The sequence below is a fragment of the Mustelus asterias genome, chromosome 11 (assembly GCF_964213995.1).
Source record: "Mustelus asterias chromosome 11, sMusAst1.hap1.1, whole genome shotgun sequence".
NCBI classification, from domain to species: Eukaryota; Metazoa; Chordata; class Chondrichthyes; order Carcharhiniformes; family Triakidae; genus Mustelus; species Mustelus asterias.
In genome coordinates, this window is record NC_135811.1 from 72,218,870 (window position 1) to 72,242,219 (window position 23,350).

The 23,350-nt window shown below is 46.3% G+C and overlaps 1 protein-coding gene across 1 annotated transcript in view; it reads right to left on the reverse strand.

Annotated features, from left to right (window-relative positions):
* ace (angiotensin I converting enzyme (peptidyl-dipeptidase A) 1) overlaps positions 1-23,350 on the reverse strand; it is a 200,629-nt gene that overhangs the window by 52,289 nt on the left and 124,990 nt on the right. The window contains exons 13-14 of the mRNA XM_078223747.1: positions 14,223-14,359; positions 9,873-10,031 (exon numbers count right to left, since the gene is read on the reverse strand). Of these exons, the coding sequence (XP_078079873.1) occupies positions 9,873-10,031; positions 14,223-14,359 (296 nt within the window). The remainder of the gene's footprint in view (positions 1-9,872; positions 10,032-14,222; positions 14,360-23,350) is intronic.

A 23,350-nucleotide genomic window follows, 5' to 3' on the forward strand; every position in this document is an offset into this window, starting at 1 on the left:
GTGTCCCAAATTACATAGGAAAGTTGCAGATAGCATGATCGCATGATGACATGATCATATGGCAACTTGGAGGTTCACAGAATGGAAACATGACATGACTCTGCAGTGTGGGCAGAGTAGAAGAGCTGCTCAGAGCACTGAATCGAAAACACTACAGCGAATCCTGAATGGAGCTCACACACAGAGAGACACAGCGAATCCTGAATGGAGCTCACACACAGAGACACAGTGAATCCTGAGTGGGGCTCACACACAGAGACACAGTGAATCCTGAATGGAACTCACACAGAGACACACAGTAAATCCTGAATGGAACTCACCCAGAGACACAGTGAATCCTGAATGGAACTCACCCAGATACACAGTGAATCCTGAATGGAACTCACCCAGAGACACAGTGAATCCTGAATGGAACTCACACACAGAGACACAGTGAATCCTGAATGGGGCTCACACAGAGACACACAGTGAATCCTGAATGGAACTCACACAGAGACACACAGTGAATCCTGAATGGAACTCACACAGAGACACAGTGAATCCTGAATGGAACTCACCCAGAGACACAGTGAATCCTGAATGGAACTCACCCAGAGACACAGTGAATCCTGAATGGAACTCACCCAGAGACACAGTGAATCCTGAATGGAACTCACCCAGAGACACAGTGAATCCTGAATGGAACTCACCCAGAGACACAGTGAATCCTGAATGGAACTCACCCAGAGACACAGTGAATCCTGAATGGAACTCACACACAGACACACAGTGAATCCTGAATGGGGCTCACACAGAGACACAGTGAATCCTGAATGGGGCTCACACAGAGACACACAGTGAATCCTGAATGGAACTCACACAGAGACACACAGTGAATCCTGAATGGGGCTCACACAGAGACACAGTGAATCCTGAATGGAACTCACCCAGAGACACAGTGAATCCTGAATGGAACTCACACACAGACACACAGTGAATCCTGAATGGGGCTCACACAGAGACACACAGTGAATCCTGAATGGAACTCACACAGAGACACAGTGAATCCTGAATGGAACTCACACACAGACACACAGTGAATCCTGAATGGGGCTCACACAGAGACACAGTGAATCCTGAATGGAACTCACACACAGACACACAGTGAATCCTGAATGGAACTCACACAGAGACACAGTGAATCCTGAATGGAGCTCACACACAGACACACAGTGAATCCTGAATGGAACTCACACACAGACACACAGTGAATCCTGAATGGGGCTCACACAGAGACACAGTGAATCCTGAATGGAACTCACACAGAGACACACAGTGAATCCTGAATGGAACTCACACAGAGACACAGTGAATCCTGAATGGAGCTCACACACAGACACACAGTGAATCCTGAATGGGGCTCACACAGAGACACAGTGAATCCTGAATGGAACTCACACAGAGACACACAGTGAATCCTGAATGGAACTCACCCAGAGACACAGTGAATCCTGAATGGAACTCACCCAGAGACACAGTGAATCCTGAATGGAACTCACCCAGAGACACAGTGAATCCTGAATGGAACTCACACAGAGACACACAGTGAATCCTGAATGGAACTCACCCAGAGACACAGTGAATCCTGAATGGAACTCACCCAGAGACACAGTGAATCCTGAATGGAACTCACACAGAGACACAGTGAATCCTGAATGGAACTCACACAGAGACACACAGTGAATCCTGAATGGAACTCACACAGAGACACAGTGAATCCTGAATGGAACCCACACAGAGACACACAGTGAATCCTGAATGGAACTCACACAGAGTCACAGCGAATCCTGAATGGAACTCACACAGAGACACACAGTGAATCCTGAATGGAACTCACACAGAGACACAATGAATCCTGAATGGAACTCACACAGAGACACACAGTGAATCCTGAATGGAACTCACCCAGAGACACAGTGAATCCTGAATGGAACTCACACAGAGACACAGTGAATCCTGAATGGAACTCACCCAGAGACACAGTGAATCCTGAATGGAACTCACCCAGATACACAGTGAATCCTGAATGGAACTCACACAGACACACAGTGAATCCTGAATGGAACTCACCCAGAGACACAGTGAATCCTGAATGGAGCTCACACAGACACACAGTGAATCCTGAATGGAACTCACACAGACACACAGTGAATCCTGAATGGAACTCACACAGACACACAGTGAATCCTGAATGGGGCTCACACACACTGACACACAGTGAATCTTGAATGGAACTCACACAGAGACACACAGTGAATCCTGAATGGAACTCACACACAGACACACAGTGAATCCTGAATGGAACTCACACACAGACACAGTGAATCCTGAATGGAACTCACACACTGTGGTAAACCACTGTTATATGTTATCTGTAGTGGTTAAACACCGTAGTTAGTATTTCTCAGTACCTGTATATGTGGTACATCCCTGTCGGTTCCGCCCAAGTCTCCTCCCCCTGGTCTGGGTATAAAGGCGGTGGCTCCTCTCCCTTGCCCTCAGTTCAGACCCGATCACCGACAGGGATGGCTCCAAGTTCTTGCTAATAAAAGCCTATTTGTCTTGCTCACAACTAGTCTTGGCTCGATTGATCGTGCATCACTTTTATTAGCAAGTTTTTTTTTATCAAATGGAACAGTTACTGAAACCCGAAAGGCTGAATCTGGACCCACAAGCTGCTGGAGCCTCTAACATGTTTGACCACTGGCTGCAATGCTTCGAGGATTACATCGAAGCCTCCACTGCCATCAGTACAGATGCTGACAAACTACGGGTGCTCTGCGGCTGGGTAAGTGACGTAGTATACGCTACGATCCGAGACGCGGAAAATTATACGACCGCTATCGAACTGTTAAAAGGCCTGTATAATAAACAGCCTAACGAAGTCTACGCGAGACACCTCCTCGCTACGCGCAGATGGCAGCCAGGTGAATCAGTCGACCAGTTCCTGCACGCGTTGCGACTGCTTGCCTGGGACTGTAACTGTACGTCTGTGGCTGCCACCCAATATACAGATGATTTAATCAGGGATGCCTTTGTCACGGGCATCGGGACTACTTACATCCGACAACGGCTGCTGGAACAGGGTGCGCTGGACTTAAAGAAAACAGAGCAACTGGCTGAATCCCGAGAAGTGACCTCCCAATACTTCGAAGCCTACTCACCTGACCACGTGGGCGCATCCTGGACACCGCGGCCGTTGCTACCGGGAGGACCACAGTCCTACGCCGCCCCACGCCTCTCCGGTGACCTGACCACTGCTGCAACCTCTGGAGGCCCGAAATGCTACTTCTGCGGCCTGGGTAAGAACCCCCGACAACGCTGACCAGCGAGGGAGTCGTTCTGCTCTGCGTGTGAGAAGAAGGGGCACTATGCCAAGGCCTGCCGTAAGTCTGCTCCCAAATCCACGAGCGCGTGTGTGACCCGCGGGGGCCGCCATCTTGGACGCCCCCGGCCGCGTGCAACCCGCGGGGGTCACCATCTTGGACGCTCCCGGCCACGTGCGACCCGTGGGGGCCGCCATCTTGGATGACCCCAGCCACGTGCGACCCGCTGGGGCTGCCATCTTGAATGACGTCATCGGCCGTCGGCGACCCGCGGGGGCCGCCATCTTGGCCGACAACGGCCGCGAGTGACCAGCAGGGGCCGCCATCTCCTATCTCATCAGCCCCCTACGGCTATCTGCAGGATTCAACAGTGGCATCGGTGACCCTGGACCAGACGAAGCCTCATCGTCTTGCCGACTCCATGATGGACATTGAGGTAAACGGGCACAGGGAGCATTGTTTGTTTGACAGTGGGAGTACGGAGAGCTTCATTCACCCCAATACGGTGCGCCGATACGCCTTTTCCGTGCGGCCCGTCCAGCAGACGATCTCCATGGCGTCGCAATCCCACTCTGTAAATGTCCTCGGCTTCTGCGTGGTGACCCTGAAGGTGTGGGGCATGGTATACGATAACTTCAGGCTCCTCGTGCTGTCGCACCTCTGCACTTCCGTACTCCTGGGGCTCGACTTCATGACCCATCTGAAGAGTGTCACTATACAGTATAATGGGCCTTTTCCCCCGCTCTCCGTCTGCAATCAGCAGTGTCTAAATTGCCCACCGCGCACCACCTGCAGTCTCTCGACTCTTAAGATCGCCCCTCCCTCCTTGTTTGTGAATCTCACTCCCGACTGCAAGCCCATCGCCACCAAGAGCAGGCGGTATAGTGCTGGAGACAGGGCCTTTATCAGGTCCAAAGTCCAGCGGCTCCTCAGAGAAGGGATCATCGAAGCTAGTACCAGTCCCTGGCGAGCACAAGTGATAGTCGTTAAGTCCGGGGAGAAACACAGGATGGTCATTGACTACAGTCAGACCATTAACCGATATACGCAGCTGGATGCGTACCCCCTTCCCCGCATATCTGACATGGTCAATCAGATTGGACAATATCGGGTATTCTCCACCATTGACTTGAAGTCAGCGTACCACCAGCTCCCTATCCACCCGGAGGACCGCCAATATACGGCGTTCGAGGCAGATGGTCGCCTTTACCACTTCCTCAGGGTCCCCTTTGGCGTCACCAACAGGGTCTCGGTCTTCCAGCGCGAAATGGACCAAATGGTAGACCAGAACGGGCTGCGGGCTACCTTCCCGTACCTGGATAACGGCACCATCTGCGGCCATGACCAGCAGGACCATGATGCCAACCTCCACAGATTCCTGCATACGGCTAGTCTCCTTAACCTGACCTACAATAAAGAGAAGTGCGTGTTCAGTACACACCGCCTCGCCATCCTCGGGTATGTAGTGGAGAATAGGGTCCTCGGCCCCGATCCCGACCGTATGCGTCCCCTCCTGGAACTTCCCCTCCCCACTCGCCTCAAAGCACTGAGAAGATGCCTGGGTTTCTTCTCGTACTACGCACAGTGGGTCCCCAACTATGCGGATAAAGCCCGTCCGCTCATAAAATCCACCCTTTTTCCCTTGACGGTGGAGGCCCGCCTGGCCTTCGACCACATCAAAGCTGACATCGCGAAGGCCACGATGCACGCTGTAGACAAATCCATCCCGTTCCAAGTGGAGAGCGATGCGTCTGATTTCGCCCTAGCCGCCACCCTTAACCAGGCGGGCAGACCTGTGGCCTTCTTTTCACGAACCCTCCAAGGCCCCGAAACTCGACACTCCTCTGTCGAAAAAGCGGCCCAAGCCATAGTGGAAGCTATAGGGCACTGGCGCCACTATTTAGCTGGTAAACGGTTCAGCCGACTCACGGACCAACGATCCGTTGTCTTCATGTTCAACAACATGCAGCGGGGCAAGATCAAGAACGACAAGATATTACGGTGGAGGATTGAACTCTCCACCTACAATTACGATATCTTGTATCGGGCCGGGAAGCTCAATGAGCCACCTGACGCCCTGTCCCGTGGAACATGCGCCAGTGCACAGGTGGACCGGTTACGGGCTCTCCACAACGACCTCTGCCACCCGGGGGTCACCAGGTTTTCCCACTTTATTAGAGCCCGAAACCTGCCCTACTCAGTTGAGGATGTCAGGTCTATAACTCGGAACTGCCAGGTCTGCGCGGAATGCAAGCCGCACTTCTACCGGCCAGACAGGGCACATCTCATAAAAGCCACCCGCCCCTTTGAACGCCTCAGCATCAACTTCAAAGGTCCCCTCCCCTCATCTGATCGCAACATATACTTCCTCAATGTCATTGACGAGTACTCACGTTTCCCCTTTGCAATTCCCTGCCCAGATATGTCCTCGGCCACAGTTATTAGGGCCCTGCGCGGCCTCTTCACTCTGTTTGGTTACCCCAGCTATATCCATAGCGACCGGGGACCCTCCTTCATGAGGGAGAAACTGCGACAGTACCTGCTCTCCAAAGGCATAGCCTCAAGTAGGACTACCAGTTACAACCCCCGGGGTAACGGATAGGTAGAGAGAGAGAACGCCACTGTCTGGAAGACCGTTTTACTAGCGCTACGGTCTAAAGGCCTTCCAGTCACCCGCTGGCAAGAGGTCCTACCGGAGGCACTACACTCCATTAGGTCCCTCCTGTGCATGGCAACCAATGCCACCCCCCACGAACGGATGTTCATGTTCCCCAGGAAGTCTTCCTCGGGGACTTCACTACCGTCGTGGCTGGCATACCTGGGCCCTGTCCTGCTTCGGAAGCATGCCAGGACCCGTAAGTCTGACCCCCTGGTCGAGAGGGTACAACTCCTCCACGCCAACCCCCAGTACGCCTACGTGCAGTACCCCGACGGGCGGGAGGACACAGTATCTATCCATGACCTAGCGCCCGCAGGTGACTCAAGGACCCCTGTAGCCCCCAACCCCTCATCCCCAACCCCCGACTTTGTCCATACCATGTCAGAATCACTACTCACTCCTCTCACCCCTGTGTACAGCTCGCCTGAGCCCCAGGAGTCGTCACCACGCACCCGATGGGCGGATGAAAACACGGATGACAGCTACGTTCCGGCGCTCGAAACGACACCGCGACCTGAAACCACGTCGGAACCGGTACTATGGAGATCGCAGCAGAAGAGCAAGACTCCGGATAGACTCAATCTGTAAATATTGTAAATATTGTTCACTCTGCCTCACCCCCGATGGACTCTTTTTTAAACAGGGGGTGAATGTGTTATATGTTATCTGTAGTAGTTAACCACAGTAGTTAGTATTTCTCAGTACCTGTATATGTGGTACATCCCTGTCGGTTCCGCCCAAGTCTCCTCCCCCCTGGTCTGGGTATAAAGGCGGTGGCTCCTCCCCCTTGCCCTCAGTTCAGACCAGATCACCGACAGGGATGGCTCCAAGTTCTTGCTAATAAAAGCCTATTTGTCTTGCTCACAACTAGTCTTGGCTCGATTGATAGTGCATCACACAGACACACAGTGAATCCTGAATGGAACTCACACACAGAGACACAGTGAATCCTGAATGGAGCTCACACACAGAGACACAGTGAATCCTGAATGGAACTCACACAGAGACACAGTGAATCCTGAATGGGGCTCACACACAGAGAGACACAGTGAATCCTGAATGGGGCTCACACACAGAGACACAGTGAATCCTGAGTGGAACTCACACATAGAGACACAGTGAATCCTGAGTGGAACTCACACACAGACACACAGTGAATCCTGAATGGAGCTCACACAGAGACACAGTGAATCCTGAATGGGACTCACACAGAGACACAGTGAATCCTGAATGGGACTCACACAGAGACACAGTGAATCCTGACTGGAACTCACACAGAGACACAGTGAGTCCTGAATGGAACTCACACAGAGACACAGTGAATCCTCAATGGGGCTCACACACAGAGACACAGTGAACTCACACAGAGACACAGTGAATCCTGAATGGAGCTCACACACAGAGACACAGTGAATCCTGAGTGGAACTCAGACAGAGACACAGTGAATCCTGAATGGAGCTCACACAGAGACACAGTGAATCCTGAATGGAACTCACACAGAGACACACAATGAATCCTGAATGGAACTCACACAGAGACACACAGTGAATCCTGAGTGGAACTCCACAGAGACACACAGTGAACCCTGAATGGAACCCACATTGATACAGATGGGATTTGGGGGGTGGGAAGAGAGAGCTTTCAGAGTTGTGGGGGGTGAGAAGGAGAGCTGTGGGGTCATGAGGTGGGGGAGAGCTGTCAGATTGATATCTGGTAGTGTGGGGTTGGAGGCAGCTAAAGTGTGATGTCTTTTTGAACAATTGCTTGGTAGACACTGATGGTTCCTCAGAGAACATTTCACACCAATTGAATCTCCGCTGGAAATAAATACCTGTGTAAGTTTTTCGAAGGACTGTGGAGCTAGACTCAGGACTGTCCGAGCAAAATTCCCACCGCCTCAGAGCCCTCGACCCATTTCCGATTCCTGCGATTCCTCTGGAGGCGTGAGCCACCGTTTGGGAAGAGTATAGTCCCAAATCTGCCTTGTGTGCCAGGGAGTGAACGTTTAAATATCAGTTGTAGAGGTATGAGTTCTGAAGAGTTAATATTCTTTCCAGTTCATGAAAACAGAGAAAATTTTTAGTACAAGTGGAGGTTTCAGAAATGAGAAACCTCCTGGATCTGGAAGTTAGTTTCACCTCTAGCAACTGGGTGAGTGGATATCACACGTAATGGAACTCAGCAACAGGGTTGCACGATGCATGTCATATTCCTGATCTGAGAGTCTGCCAGAGTCTGTACGAGAGCTTCATTTAGCACAAGTATAGTCCTTGAAACCAGTCCAGGGTAGTGGAGGCAAGCTGTGCAGTTAAAATGGAAGAAGTAGCCGATACACACACACCTTTCTCATCTCAATTTTATTGACTGCAACTTTAAGGCCGAAATTCTCCCGTCTCGCCCGCCGCAAAAATTGAAAAAGAAAATCCGGCGGAATGCTTCAAAGTTTGCTGAGGTTGGGCAGGAATTTCTGGTCTTGGGCCATGTGTGGCTGGAGAATCCTGCAGTGAAAACCATCCCAAACTAGCGAGACCCTTCTAAATGGGCAGATGAGACTCTGAAGAGGTCTTCAAGGCCTGGTCTGCCATTTTAACTCGAGGCCTGAACAGGACAATGACTTCCTCTGCTGACCAAGCCAGCTGGCAAGACTCATAGCTAGAAGATGCTCGACATTCAAATAATTTTTATGATTTTTGTTTGTGGGCTCAGAGGAGCTGGAGTCTTCCCGCAGGCCACACACACAGAAACGTGGGGTCGTCCCTTGTCTCAGAATTTCTCCCATACCTCATCGCCTGATGTGGTCTCCCGTCCCTGGGACTGGATTTATGAAATAGCTGATTGGGTCCATGTGTGGGTCAACTTCTCAGTGATGGGCCTCACACCATTTTATGTACTTTCCGTAAAATTCCCTCTATCGGCTGAACCTTCTGGCTGAGAAGACGGGGTAACTAAGAGGCTCTCACAATCTAATGTCACTGGCTGCAAAAGATTTTTCACTTTTTCACTTGTGTCGATCTGGGAGAGATCTTCGAACAACCGGTGAAAGAAACAGAATCAATAAAGATGGACAGGTTCTTGAGGTTTATTTATTAGTGTCACAAGTAGGCTTACATTAACACTGCAATGAAATTACTGTGAAAATCCCGTAGTCTCCACACTCTGCCACCTGTTTGGGTAGAATTTAGCAAGGCCAATGCACCTAACCAGCATGTCTTTTGGACTGAAGGCCTATATATCAAATCTGAAGGGGATAATCTGAATTAAAAGTCCTGATTTTAAATGTTGATTTAAATAGAAGCATTTGCAATACTAACTGCACATATTAAGTAAAGAGGAAAACATATAAACTACCTTAACCTCTTCTTAAGATCTTATTTATTTGTCCTCATTACAAATCGGTACCATAAAAATTGTGTCCACGTTAAGACCTGGAGAAAGTTATTGATGGTGTTTTGTGCAGGAACGCACTTCCATATCAATCCATTAATTTTCACGGGTTCATCATCAAAACTTTAACCCTGCGAGCTCCGAGCTGACTGCTCACAAACTACGTTTTGGACATGTTCAGTTCTCCAGCAGCTCATCCCCCTTACAGCTGCATGGAGTCTGACTCTGCATTCATCACACCAACAGGGATCAAAGAGCTCGAAACACTTCACTTGCACAACAACTATCTGCTTCATTTGGGTCTCAGCAGTCAGGTGTCTGATCCATAAATTAGGCTAGTCTCTTGCTCCATAACAAGTTGTGCCAGGTTTATGTATGAACCCAACGTGTTGCAGCCCCTATTATAGTTATGTAACAATGAGCTATTTCCGATAATAACACAATAACTAGGAGCTTCACTGACCTCTTTCACTTCCTCTTCAGGAAGAGCTGCCCGTTCAATGTCACTGAGTTTCTTCAGAATTCGTTTGATTCCTGGGTTTTGGAAGTCTGTGGAGTCAAAATTCCGAGCTCCCTTACCATACACCAGTGAGTGGTTAGACATCTTCAGGCTCTTCTCCAGCTAATTAAAGAAAATAATTCATGAGGCGTTTTCCAGCTGTGGCATTCAGGTAGATGATTTATTTATTTTAAACGTTTGCATGCACACTTACTAACACATTTATATATACCCAATCAAATACATCCCTAAGTGCAGACACATGCTGATTCACAGGCGTGTATTGACATCACTGACAGTCACATGGCCTTACACTCTGACTGTCGGTGCATGCACAGTTTTTCTAACCACTGATGTCATCGTTGTGCATCTCAAAACCTTTTCGCACCCACTGCCAGCTCCTTTCACTGCTCCCAGTCACACACACACACACCTCTTGGCTCCCTCCTGCCTTTCACTGCGAGGTTGCTTGTTCCTTCTCTCTCTCAACTCCCCCTATTATTTCGCATGTTCCTTTGCTACTCCCTTTGTTTCTGCCTGCCACTCCCGCTGTCCATTCAGGGAGCGAGCCAGCAACAATACGAGTGGTGAGAGGTCCTGGAGGATGTGAAGAAACAGTGAGGGGTCTCTGGGGAGAGGAACCAGGACAGAAATATCTTTGTTTGTTTAGCTGCAGGCAGCAGCCTGGGGTGGGGCCATCAGTGATGTCAGAGACACTGGTGCGGCATCTGTGCATGTGCAAGAAGTAACACCCCTCGCGTTGTAGCAGGGGTAAATGCAGCCAATTGGAATCTAACAGGCAGGAAAGTGGGAGGTGGAGGGGAAACTTCTAGAAACCATATTTTGGGACAAAATTAATGGTCACTTGGGCAAATGTGGGTTAATTAAGGTGAGGCAGCATGAATTTGCTGAAGGCAAATTGTGCTTTACTAATTTAGTGGAGCTTTTTAAAGAGGTAATATAGAGGATTGTTGAGGGTAATGTTGTTGATGTGGCGTACATGGACTTCCAAAAGGTATTTGATAAAGTGCCGCACAACAGACTTGTGTGCAAAGTTATAGCTACTGGAATGAAATGGACAGTAGCAACATGGATATTGTGATGATACTGTGCCTTTAAGAAATGTATTTTAATCATGTTTCTCTGCAGGATGTTTCTGCAGTCCTTGGCAATTTGTCGGCACCATGTTATCTGTTGGCTGGTGTCCTTTATTGTTGCTGAGGCAGTGTAATTGATATCATGTTGATTTGAATCTGGCCGAATACAGTGTTCTGTGGTTTTAATGGTCCCTTAGGATTGCAGAATGGAGTTTGGCTGTGGGTGATTGACAGGGCCTGTCATGTGGCTAGGGGCAGCTATGCTTCACAGAAAAATCCAGTTTTTCGTTTCGATTTCAGTAGTAGCTCCAAGTGGAGAGTAGCAACAGTGCTTTTTTCCTCTCTCTGGAGTTGGAGTTTCTGTTCTCTACGCGGCTCTTTTTGGAAGCTGCCTGACATTAAATTTAACTCTCTGAAGTTTGGCCGTTTTGAGGATATCCTTCTCTGCAAAAAGCTGGTGTGGATTTCTGTCCACAGGTGTTACAAAACTGAAGATCCAGCTTCACGTGAGCATACTTGCTTTTTTGTGCTAAGTTTGAAGAAGGGTGTATGTCTGTGGGATGGTGTTTAACTTGGAACAACAGAGATAGCTAGCTGTTAGGAATTATACTGTGTCCTGTTTAAGTCTTACAATTGGTAAAAGTTACGCTAATTCTTTTTGTCATATTTTAATTATGTTCTTAAATAACCTTTGTTTGATAAAAGCTTCCTAGTGGGTCACTTGAATAATACTTGGAGTGAAACACCTTATTCTCATCCTAATGCCAAAATCAGATGTAAAATCTAGGGTCTAGGCTAACTTCACAAAATACCTTGGAGTTTCTGGCCTGGATCTTAACAATATTGGATTGGCTAAGTGGCAGGAAATAGTGAATATTATATATACACACATATATATATTTTAATGACATAAACCTTGTTTTACAGAGCACAATTTCAATATCTGCGGATGATACAAAAGTTGAAAGTATTGCAGATTGTGAGGAGGACTGTGTGGAACTTCAAAAGGACAATTTGGTGACTGGGCAGACAGGTGGCAGATGAAACTTAATGCAGCAAAATCTGAAGTGATTCATTCTGGAAGAATATAAAATAAAAAGATCAATTCTAAAGGGGGTGCAGGAGCAGAGGGACATGGAGTATAGGTGTATAAATTATTGAAGGTTGCTGCTGAGGGATAAAGCTCACAGAATGGTGGGCTTTATTAAGAGTTACAAAAAGAACAAGATTCAAGGAGGTTAGAAAGGGTCTGGACAGAGCAAAGTAGTAGAAGGATTGAGAACCAGAGCACATAGATTTAAAGTAATTGGCAAAAGAAACAATGGCAACACGAGAAAGAAACATCTTCACGCAGCAAATTGTTAAGATCAGAAATGCACAGGCTGAGAGTGTGGTGGAGGTAGGTTCAATCGAGGCCTTCAAAAGGAACTTATTATCTGAAAGGAAGAATGTGAAGGACCATGGAGAGGAGGCAGTAGGTGAATTGCTCTTTCAGCCAGCACAGGCACAATGGGCCAAACGGCCTTCCTTTAAGCTGTAGCCATTCTATGATCCTGTAAAGTAGTGGAACACCTGGTTTTATACTCCGATATTACCCTAATGAAAGGATAAAATTGGGTGGTGTATAAAACCAGCGTCCCACCTGTTAGTTCCCATTGGAAAGGTTAGGTTAACATTTCTCCCTCGAGATGCACATGTACAATGAATTTGGGAGTGACATATTGTGATGTGTTGACAGGTCTGTCCACGGTCATGTACTATCCAGAACCTCAGCAATGATGGTTTATTGTACATTAGTGGGAACGAGTCACTGGTAGCCAATGACAAAGTTATAGCTCATGGAATATAAGGGACAATAGCAATGTAGATACAAAATTCGTTGAATCACAGGAAGCAGTGAATAATAGCCAATGGATATTTTTTGGGTGTATATGTGCATAGATCATTGAAGGTGGCGGGACAGGTGGAGAGAGCAGTTGATAAAGCATATGGGGGCAATTTCCCCCCCAAAAAACTACGTGCCCAAAAGGGTGGGAAAATGGGAAATTTTTCCGCCAGTTTTTTGGGCAACAGTGGGGGGTGGGAGGGGGGGGGGGGCGAATCCCACCAGAGAGGCCGGCATCAGCACGCTGAGGGGGCCACTGCGCATGCGCAGAGCTCCCAATAGAAAGATTGGTGCATGCGCACTGGCCCCCCACCAGTCAGCCTCCGGGTGGTTTCCCCAATCCCCCCACCCCAATCGCTGGCCCCAACATGCCCATCCTGCCAGATAGCCAGCCCGACCTCCCTGGGCTCTCTAAATAGATGCAAATACTCATCATAGTATTGTAATTGCGCCATACAAAATGGCCCGGGAAATTTGTTTCTATCCTCCTGCTGGTATTTCCTGGCTTGCTGTGCTACTCAAGGATGAGAAACTTCAGCTACGAGGGTAGATTAGAGAATTTGGGGCTGCTCTTAGGGAGAAGAAGGTTAAAAGGAGATTTGATAGAATTGTTTAGAATTATGAAGCGGCAGGACAGAGTGGGTAGGAAGAACTTGTTCCCACTCGTAAAACATTTGAGAAAAAGAGGACACAGATTTAAAGTGATTTGCAAAAGAAGCAGATGTGATAAAAGAAACTTTTGTTTGTGTTTGGAATGTACAGCCTGGTGGTGTGGTGGTGGCAGCCTCAATCGAGGCATTCAAGACGGTGTTAGATGATTACTTGAATAGAAAAAATGTGCAGGGGTATGGGGAAAAGGCAGGGGAATGGCATTCAGCCATGATGCTTGTTTGGAGAGCCAGTGTGGGCACAATGGGCCAAATGGTTTCCTCCTGCACCATATCAATTCTGTGATCCTGTGATAATGTCCTTTAGCAAGATGTTGCAATGATGGTCTATTCTACATGTAGCAAAGAAAAATCATTGGTGTTCTATTATCAAAGGGTTGGATGTTGCTAATGGAGATTTATTGCCATCAGATATCAAGTGTTCACTGACAGGACAGACCAGATTTGGTTTAATGCTCAGAGAACTACAGTTGTGTTTTCACTCATTTTGCACCTTGTGGATTCAAATTCTGAAGCAGAGTTCCACTGAATTACAATATCATTGGAACTTGGGAAGGGTATCCTCCCGAGAAATCCGCTGCCTTCAATTTTGGTTAATATAGTCCTCGAGTCCAGGTGAAACTGCATATGGGGCTTAGGATGCTGCCAAAAAGGATGAACATACCATGACCTTGTTGTTATGTTCAGTGATGTTGGTATTGTATGTCCATGAGGCCTCTGTATAATCGAACCATACTTTCTCCGTAACCTTGTCGTAGTTCTGTACAAAGTTCTGTGCTAATCTTTCATCGGTGACTTTGTCTGCAAGGATTTAAGTGACAGATTATAGTCATGGGAGCAACAACAACAAGAGCAACAAAAACAACAGTAACAACAGCAACTAGAGCAACAGCAAGAGCAACAGAAACAGCAACAGAAATAGCAGTAACAACAGAAACAGAAACAGCAGTAACAACAGCAACAACAGAAACAGCAGTAACAACAGCAACAGAAACAGCAGTAACAACAGAAACAGAAACAAGAGCAACAGCAATAACAACAGCAACAACAAGAGCAATAAAGCAGCGCCAACAACAGTAGCAACATCAGCAGCGACAACAGTAATAACAGTAACACTAACAGCAACAACAAGAGTAACAATAACAGTAACACTACCAACAGCAGCAACAACAGTAACACTAACAACAACAGTAGCTAAAACAGCGACAACAGTAACACTAACAGCAGCAACACCAGTAACAGGAGCAACAACAGTAACAGCAGCAACAACAGTAACAGCAGCAGCAACAGTAACACTAACAACAACAGCACCAACAACAGTAGCGACAATAGTAACAGCAGCAACAACAGTAACAGCAGCAACAACTGTAACAACAGCAGCAACAGTAACACTAACAACAGCACCAACAACAGTAGCAACATCAGCAGTGACAACAATAGCAACAGTAACACTGATAGCAACAGCAACAACAAGAGTAACAATAACAACAGTAACACTAACAACAACAGTAGCAACAACAGCGACAACAGCGACAGCAACAACAGTAACACTAACAACAGCAGTAACAGCAGCAACAACAGTAACAGCAGCAGCAATAACAGCAACAGCAACAGTAATACCAACAACAGCACTAACAACAACAAGTGGCAACAACACTAACAACAACAGCAGCAACAACAGTAACACTAACAACAACAACAACAATGGTAGCAACAACAGTAACAACAACAGCAGCAACAACAGTAACACTAACAACAGCGGCAACTGTAACACTAACAACAACAGTAACACTAACAACAACAGTAACACTAACAACAACAGTAACACTAACAACAGCAACACTAACAACAACAGTAACAACAACAGCAGTAACAACAGTAACACTAACAACAACAGTAACACTAACAACAGCAACACTAACAACAACAGTAACAACAACAGCAGTAACAACAGTAACACTAACAACAACAGCAGGAACAACAGCAACACTAACAACAGTGGCAACTGTAACACTAACAACAACAGCAACACCAACAACAACAGCACCAACAACAGTAGCAACATCAGCAGCGACAACAGCAGCAACAACAGTAACATCAGCAGCGACAACAGCAGCAACAACAGTAACAACAGCAGCGACAACAGCAGCAACAACAGTAACAACAGCAACAGCAGCGACAACAGTAACAGCAGCGACAACAGTAACAGCAGCAACAACAGTAACAACAGCAGCAACAGTAACACTAACAACAGCACCAACTACAGTAGCAACATCAGCAGTGACAACAGTAATAACAGTAACACTAATAGCAACAGCAACAGCAACAACAAGAATAACAACAATAACAACAGTAACACTACCAACAACAGCAGCAACAACAGTAACACTAACAACAACAGTAGCAACAACAGCGACAGCAACAACAGTTACACTAACAACAGCAGTAACAGCAGTAACAGCAGCAACAACAGCAACAGCAGCAACAGTAACACCAACAACACTAACAACAGCAACAACAACAGTGGCAACAACAGTAACAACAACAGCAGCAACAACAGTAACACTAACAACAACAGTAGCAACAACAGCGACAACAGCGACAGCAACAATAGTTACACTAACAACAGCAGTAACAGCAGTAACTGCAGCAACAACAGCAACAGCAGCAACAGTAACACCAACAACACTAACAACAGCAACAACAGCAACAACAACAGTGGCAACAACAGTAACAACAACAGCAGTAAGAACAGCAGCAACAACAGTAACACTAACAACAACAACAATAACTGTGGCAACAACAGTAACAACAACAGCAGTAACAACAGTAACACTAACAACAACAGCAGCAACAACAGCAACACTAACAACAGCGGCAACAGTAACGCTAACAACAACAGTAACAACAGCAGCAACAACAGTAACACTAACAACAACAACAATAACTGTGGCAACAACAGTAACAACAACAGCAGTAACAACAGTAACACTAACAACAACAGCAGCAACAACAGCAACACTAACAACAGCGGCAACACTAACAACAACAGCAACACTAACAACAACAGTAACACTAACAACAACAGTAACAACAACAGCAGTAACAACTGTAACACTAACAACAACAGCAACACTAACAACAGCAACACGAACAACAACACTAACTACAACAGCAACACGCATAACAACAGCAACACTAACAACAATAGCAACGCTAACAACAACACTAACTACAACAGTAACACTAACAACAGCAACATTAACAACAACAGCAACACTAACAACAACAACACTAACAACAACAACACTAACAACAGTGGCAACAGTAACACTAACAACAACAGTAACACGAACAACAACAGCAACACTCACAACAGCAAGACTAACAATGGTAGCAACAACAGTAACATCAACAACAGCAGCAATAACAGTGACTCTAATAACAACAGCAGTAGCAACAATAATAACAACAACAGCAGCAACGACAATAACAACAACAGCAACAACAGTAACCACAACAACTGCAACACCAGTAACTGCAAACAACACTAAAAACAGCAGCAACAACAGTAACAGCAGCAACAACAGCAACAGCAGCAACAATAACACCAACAACAGTGGCAACAACAGCAGCAACAACAATAACACTAACAACAGCAGCAACAACAGTAACACTAACAACAGCGGCAACAACAGTAACACTAACAACAGCGGCAACAACAGCGGCAACAACAGCGGCAACAACAGTAACACTAACAACAGCGGCAACAACAGTAACACTAACAACAGCAGCAACAACAGTAACACTAACAACAGCGGCAACAACAGTAACACTAACAACAGCGGCAACAACAGCGGCAACAACAGCGGCAACAACAGTAACACTAACAACAGCAGCAACAACAGTAACACTAACAACAGCGGCAACAACAGTAACACTAACAACAGCGGCAACAACAGCGGCAACAACAGCAGCAACAACAGTAACACTAACAACAGCGGCAACAACAGCGGCAACAACAGCAGCAACAACAGTAACGCTAACAACAGTGGCAACAACAGCGGCAACAACAGCAGCAACAACAGTAACACTAACAACAGCGGCAACAACAGCGGCAACAACAGTAACACTAACAACAGTGGCAACAACAGCGGCGACAACAGCGGCAACAACAGTAACACCAACAACAGTGGCAACAACAGCGGCAACAACAGCAGCAACAACAGTAACACCAACAACAGTGGCAACAACAGCGGCAACAACAGCAGCAACAACAGTAACACCAACAACAGTGGCAACAACAGCGGCAACAACAGCAGCAACAACAGTAACACCAACAACAGTGGCAACAACAGTAACACCAACAACAGTGGCAACAACAGTAACACCAACAACAGCGGCAACAACAGTAACACCAACAACAGCGGCAACAACAGCGGCAACAACAGTAACACCAACAACAGCAGCAACAACAGTAACACCAACAACAGTGGCAACAACAGTAACACCAACAACAGTGGCAACAACAGTAACACCAACAACAGCGGCAACAACAGTAACACCAACAACAGCGGCAACAACAGTAACACCAACAACAGTGGCAACAACAGCGGCAACAACAGTAACACCAACAACAGCGGCAACAACAGTAACACCAACAACAGTGGCAACAATAGCGGCAACAACAGCAGCAACAACAGTAACACCAACAACAGTGGCAACAACAGTGGCAACAACAGTAACACCAACAACTGTGGCAACAACAGTAACACTAACAACAGTGGCAACAACAGTAACACTAACAACAGTGGCAACAACAGTAACACCAACAACAGTGGTAAAAACAGTAACACCAACAACAGTGGCAACAACAGTAACACCAACAACTGTGGCAACAACAGTAACACCAACAACAGTGGCAACAACAGTAACACCAACAACAGTGGCAACAACAGTAACACCAACAACAGTGGCAACAACAGTAACACTAACAACAGCGGCAACAACAGTAACACCAACAACAGTGGCAACAACAGTAACACTAACAACAGCGGCAACAACAGTAACACCAACAACAGTGGCAACAACAGTAACACCAACAACAGCGGCAACAACAGTAACACTAACAACAGCGGCAACAACAGTAACACCAACAACAGTGGCAACAACAGTAACACCAACTACAGCGGCAACAACAGTAACACTAACAACAGCGGCAACAACAGTAACACCAACAACAGTGGCAACAACAGTAACACTAACAGCAGCGGCAAAAACAGTAACACCAACAACAGTGGCAACACCAGCGGCAACAACAGTAATACTAACAACAGTGGCAACAACAGTAACACCAACAACAGTGGCAACAACAGTAACACTAACAACAGTGGCAACAACAGTAACACTAACAACAGCGGCAACAACAGTAACACTAACAACAGTGGCAACAACAGTAACACCAACAACAGTGGCAACAACAGTGGCAAAAACAGTAACACCAACAACAGTGGCAACAACAGTAACACCAACAACAGTGGCAACAACAGTAACACCAACAACAGTGGCAAAAACAGTAACACTAACAACAGTGGCAACAACAGTAACACCAACAACAGTGGTAAAAACAGTAACACTAACAACAGCGGCAACAACAGTAACACCAACAACAGTGGCAACAATAGCGGCAACAACAGCAGCAACAACAGTAACACCAACAACAGTGGCAACAACAGCGGCAACAACAGTAACACCAACAACAGTGGCAACAACAGTGGCAAAAACAGTAACACTAACAACAGCGGCAACAACAGTAACACCAACAACAGTGGCAACAACAGTAACACTAACAACAGCGGCAACAACAGTAACACCAACAACAGTGGCAACAACAGTAACACCAACAACAGCGGCAACAACAGTAACACTAACAACAGTGGCAACAACAGTAACACTAACAACAGCGGCAACAACAGTAACACTAACAACAGCAGCAACAACAGTAACACCAACAACAGTGGCAACAACAGTAACACTAACAACAGCGGCAACAACAGTAACACTAACAACAGCAGCAACAACAATAACAGTAACAACAGTGGCAACAACAGTAACACTAACAACAGTGGCAACAACAGTGGCAACAACAGTAACACTAACAGCAGCGGCAAAAACAGTAACACCAACAACAGTGGCAACACCAGCGGCAACAACAGTAACACTAACAACAGTGGCAACAACAGTAACACCAACAACAGTGGCAACAACAGTAACACTAACAACAGCGGCAACAACAGTAACACCAACAACAGTGGCAACAACAGTAACATCAACAACAGTGGCAACAACAGTAACACCAACAACAGTGGCAACAACAGTAACATCAACAACAGTGGCAACAACAGTAACACCAACAACAGTGGCAACAACAGTAACATCAACAACAGTGGCAACAACAGTAACACCAACAACAGTGGCAACAACAGTAACATCAACACCAGTGGCAACAACAGTAACACTAACAACAGTGGCAACAACAGTAACATCAACACCAGTGGCAACAACAGTAACACTAACAACAGTGGCAACAACAGTAACACCAACAACAGTGGCAACAACAGTGGCAAAAACAGTAACACTAACAACAGCGGCAACAACAGTAACACCAACAACAGTGGCAACAACAGTAACACTAACAACAGTGGCAACAACAGTGGCAACAACAGTAACACTAACAACAGTGGCAACAACAGTAACACTAACAACAGTGGCAACAACAGTAACACTAACAACAGTGGCAACAACAGTAACACCAACAACAGTGGCAACAACAGTGGCAAAAACAGTAACACTAACAACAGCGGCAACAACAGTAACACCAACAACAGTGGCAACAACAGTAACACTAACAACAGTGGCAACAACAGTGGCAACAACAGTAACACTAACAACAGTGGCAACAACAGTAACACTAACAACAGTGGCAACAACAGTAACACCAACAACAGTGGCAACAACAGTAACACTAACAACAGCGGCAACAACAGTAACACCAACAACAGTGGCAACAACAGTAACATCAACAACAGTGGCAACAACAGTAACACCAACAACAGTGGCAACAACAGTGGCAAAAACAGTAACACTAACAACAGCGGCAACAACAGTAACACCAACAACAGTGGCAACAACAGTAACACTAACAACAGTGGCAACAACAGTGGCAACAACAGTAACACTAACAACAGTGGCAACAACAGTAACACCAACAACAGTGGCAACAACAGTAACACTAACAACAGTGGCAACAACAGTGGCAACAACAGTAACACTAACAACAGTGGCAACAACAGTAACACCAACAACAGCGGCAACAACAGTAACACCAACAACAGTGGCAAAAACAGTAACACTAACAACAGCGGCAACAACAGTAACACCAACAACAGTGGCAACAACAGTAACACTAACAACAGTGGCAACAACAGTAACACTAACAACAGTGGCAACAACAGTAACACCAACAACAGTGGCAACAACAGTAACATCAACAACAGTGGCAACAACAGTAACACCAACAACAGTGGCAACAACAGTAACATCAACAACAGTGGCAACAACAGTAACACTAACAACAGCGGCAACAACAGTAACACCAACAACAGTGGCAACAACAGTAACACTAACAACAGTGGCAACAACAGTGGCAACAACAGTAACACCAACAACAGTGGCAACAACAGTAACACTAACAGCAGCGGCAACAACAGTAACACCAACAACAGCGGCAACAACAGTAACACTAACAACAGTGGCAACAACAGCGGCAACAACAGTAACACTAACAACAGTGGCAACAACAGTGGCAACAACAGTAACACCAACAACAGTGGCAACAACAGTAACACTAACAACAGTGGCAACAACAGTGGCAACAACAGTAACACTAACAACAGTGGCAACAACAGTAACACCAACAACAGCGGCAACAACAGTAACACTAACAACAGTGGCAACAACAGTAACACTAACAACAGCGGCAACAACAGTAACACCAACAACAGCGGCAACAACAGTAACACTAACAACAGTGGCAACAACAGTAACACTAACAACAGCGGCTACAACAGTAACACTAACAACAGCAGCAACAACAGTAACAACAGTGATTCTAATAACAACAGCAGCAACAACGGCAACAACAGCAACACTAACAACAACAACAGCAACAACCGCAACACTAACAACTGCAGCAACAACCACAACAACTGCAGCAACAGCAGCAGCTGTAACACTAACAACAACAGCGACAACAACAACAGCAACAACCGTAACAACCACAACAACAGTAACAACAGCAACAACAGCAATGACAGTAACACTAACAGCAACAACAGTAACACTAACAGCAACAACAGCAGCAACAGTAACAATTGTAACACTAAGAACAACAGTAACAATAGTAACACTAAGAACAACACCAACAACAGCAACAACAACAGTGGAACAACAGTAACACTAACAACAGCAACAACAGTTGCAACAACAGTAACAAGAAAACAACACTAACAACAATAGCAACAACAATAGCAGCAACAACAGCAGCAACTACAACAACAGTAATACTAACAACAACAGCAAAACTAACAGCAGTAACAACAGCAATACTAACAACAACAGCAGCAACAAGACCATACAGAACTCCAACACCTACAGCAACACCAATACATCAAAAACAACAGCCACAACAGCAAGACCCACAGCAACGACAACAAAAGCAACAACAAAAAACAGCAACAACACCAAGAACAACTACAAAACAGCTGCAACTACAACAGCAAGAACAAAACAACAACAATAGAAATAACAACAACAGCAGCAGCAGCAACAATGTATATATATAGCACCTTTAATGTGGTTAAAATGTCCCATGACTCTTCATTGGACTAAATCTGACATTGAGCTACAGCTATTTGGACAGGTGACCAAAATCTAGGTCAGAGAAATGGATTTAATGAGCATCTTAAGGAAGAGAGACAGGTAATGAGCTGGAGAGGTTTTGGGAAGGGGTACCAGAGATTATGGTCCAGGTGTTGAAGTTATTGCCACCATTTGTGGGGCAAGGAGATGCACAGGAGACCAGAATTGAAGGATTGTAGAGAACTGAGAACTTGGAAGGTTGTAAAGTTGGAGAAGATAGCAGAATGAAGGGAGCATGGAGGGATTTGAAGACAAGGTTGCAGATTTTAAATTGGAGGCATTGCTAAAGTGGGAGCCCATTCGGCTAGCACTTAGATGACTGCATGACAACATGGCAACACACAAGGCACACACTGGGTAATTCCTACCTGTGTTCAGCCACTCAGAATAGTCACGAGTTGATTTGGCAGATGTGTGCAGCCAGCACACTCTCAAACTTTGGGGAATTATGGGCAACGCTCTAACCAATGCCATAGTGTTTAAATCTGTGGTCCCGTTCAATGTCATTACATCCCATAATGCTGTCACTGACAGATTCTGGGGGTATTTATCTGCTCTTGTGTCATCAGCACTATGATCTCACTAGGATATCGCTATGAGGGTCGGCACGGTGGCACAGTAGTTAGCACCGCTGCCTCACAGCGCTAGGGACCCGGGTTCAATTCCCGGCTTGGGTCACTGTCTGTGCGGAGTCTGCACGTTCTCCCCGTGTCTGCATGGATTTCCTCTGGGTGCTCTGGTTTCCTCCTGCACTCCGAAAGACGTGCTGGTTGGGTGAATTGGCCATGCTAAATTCTCCGAACAGGTGCCAGA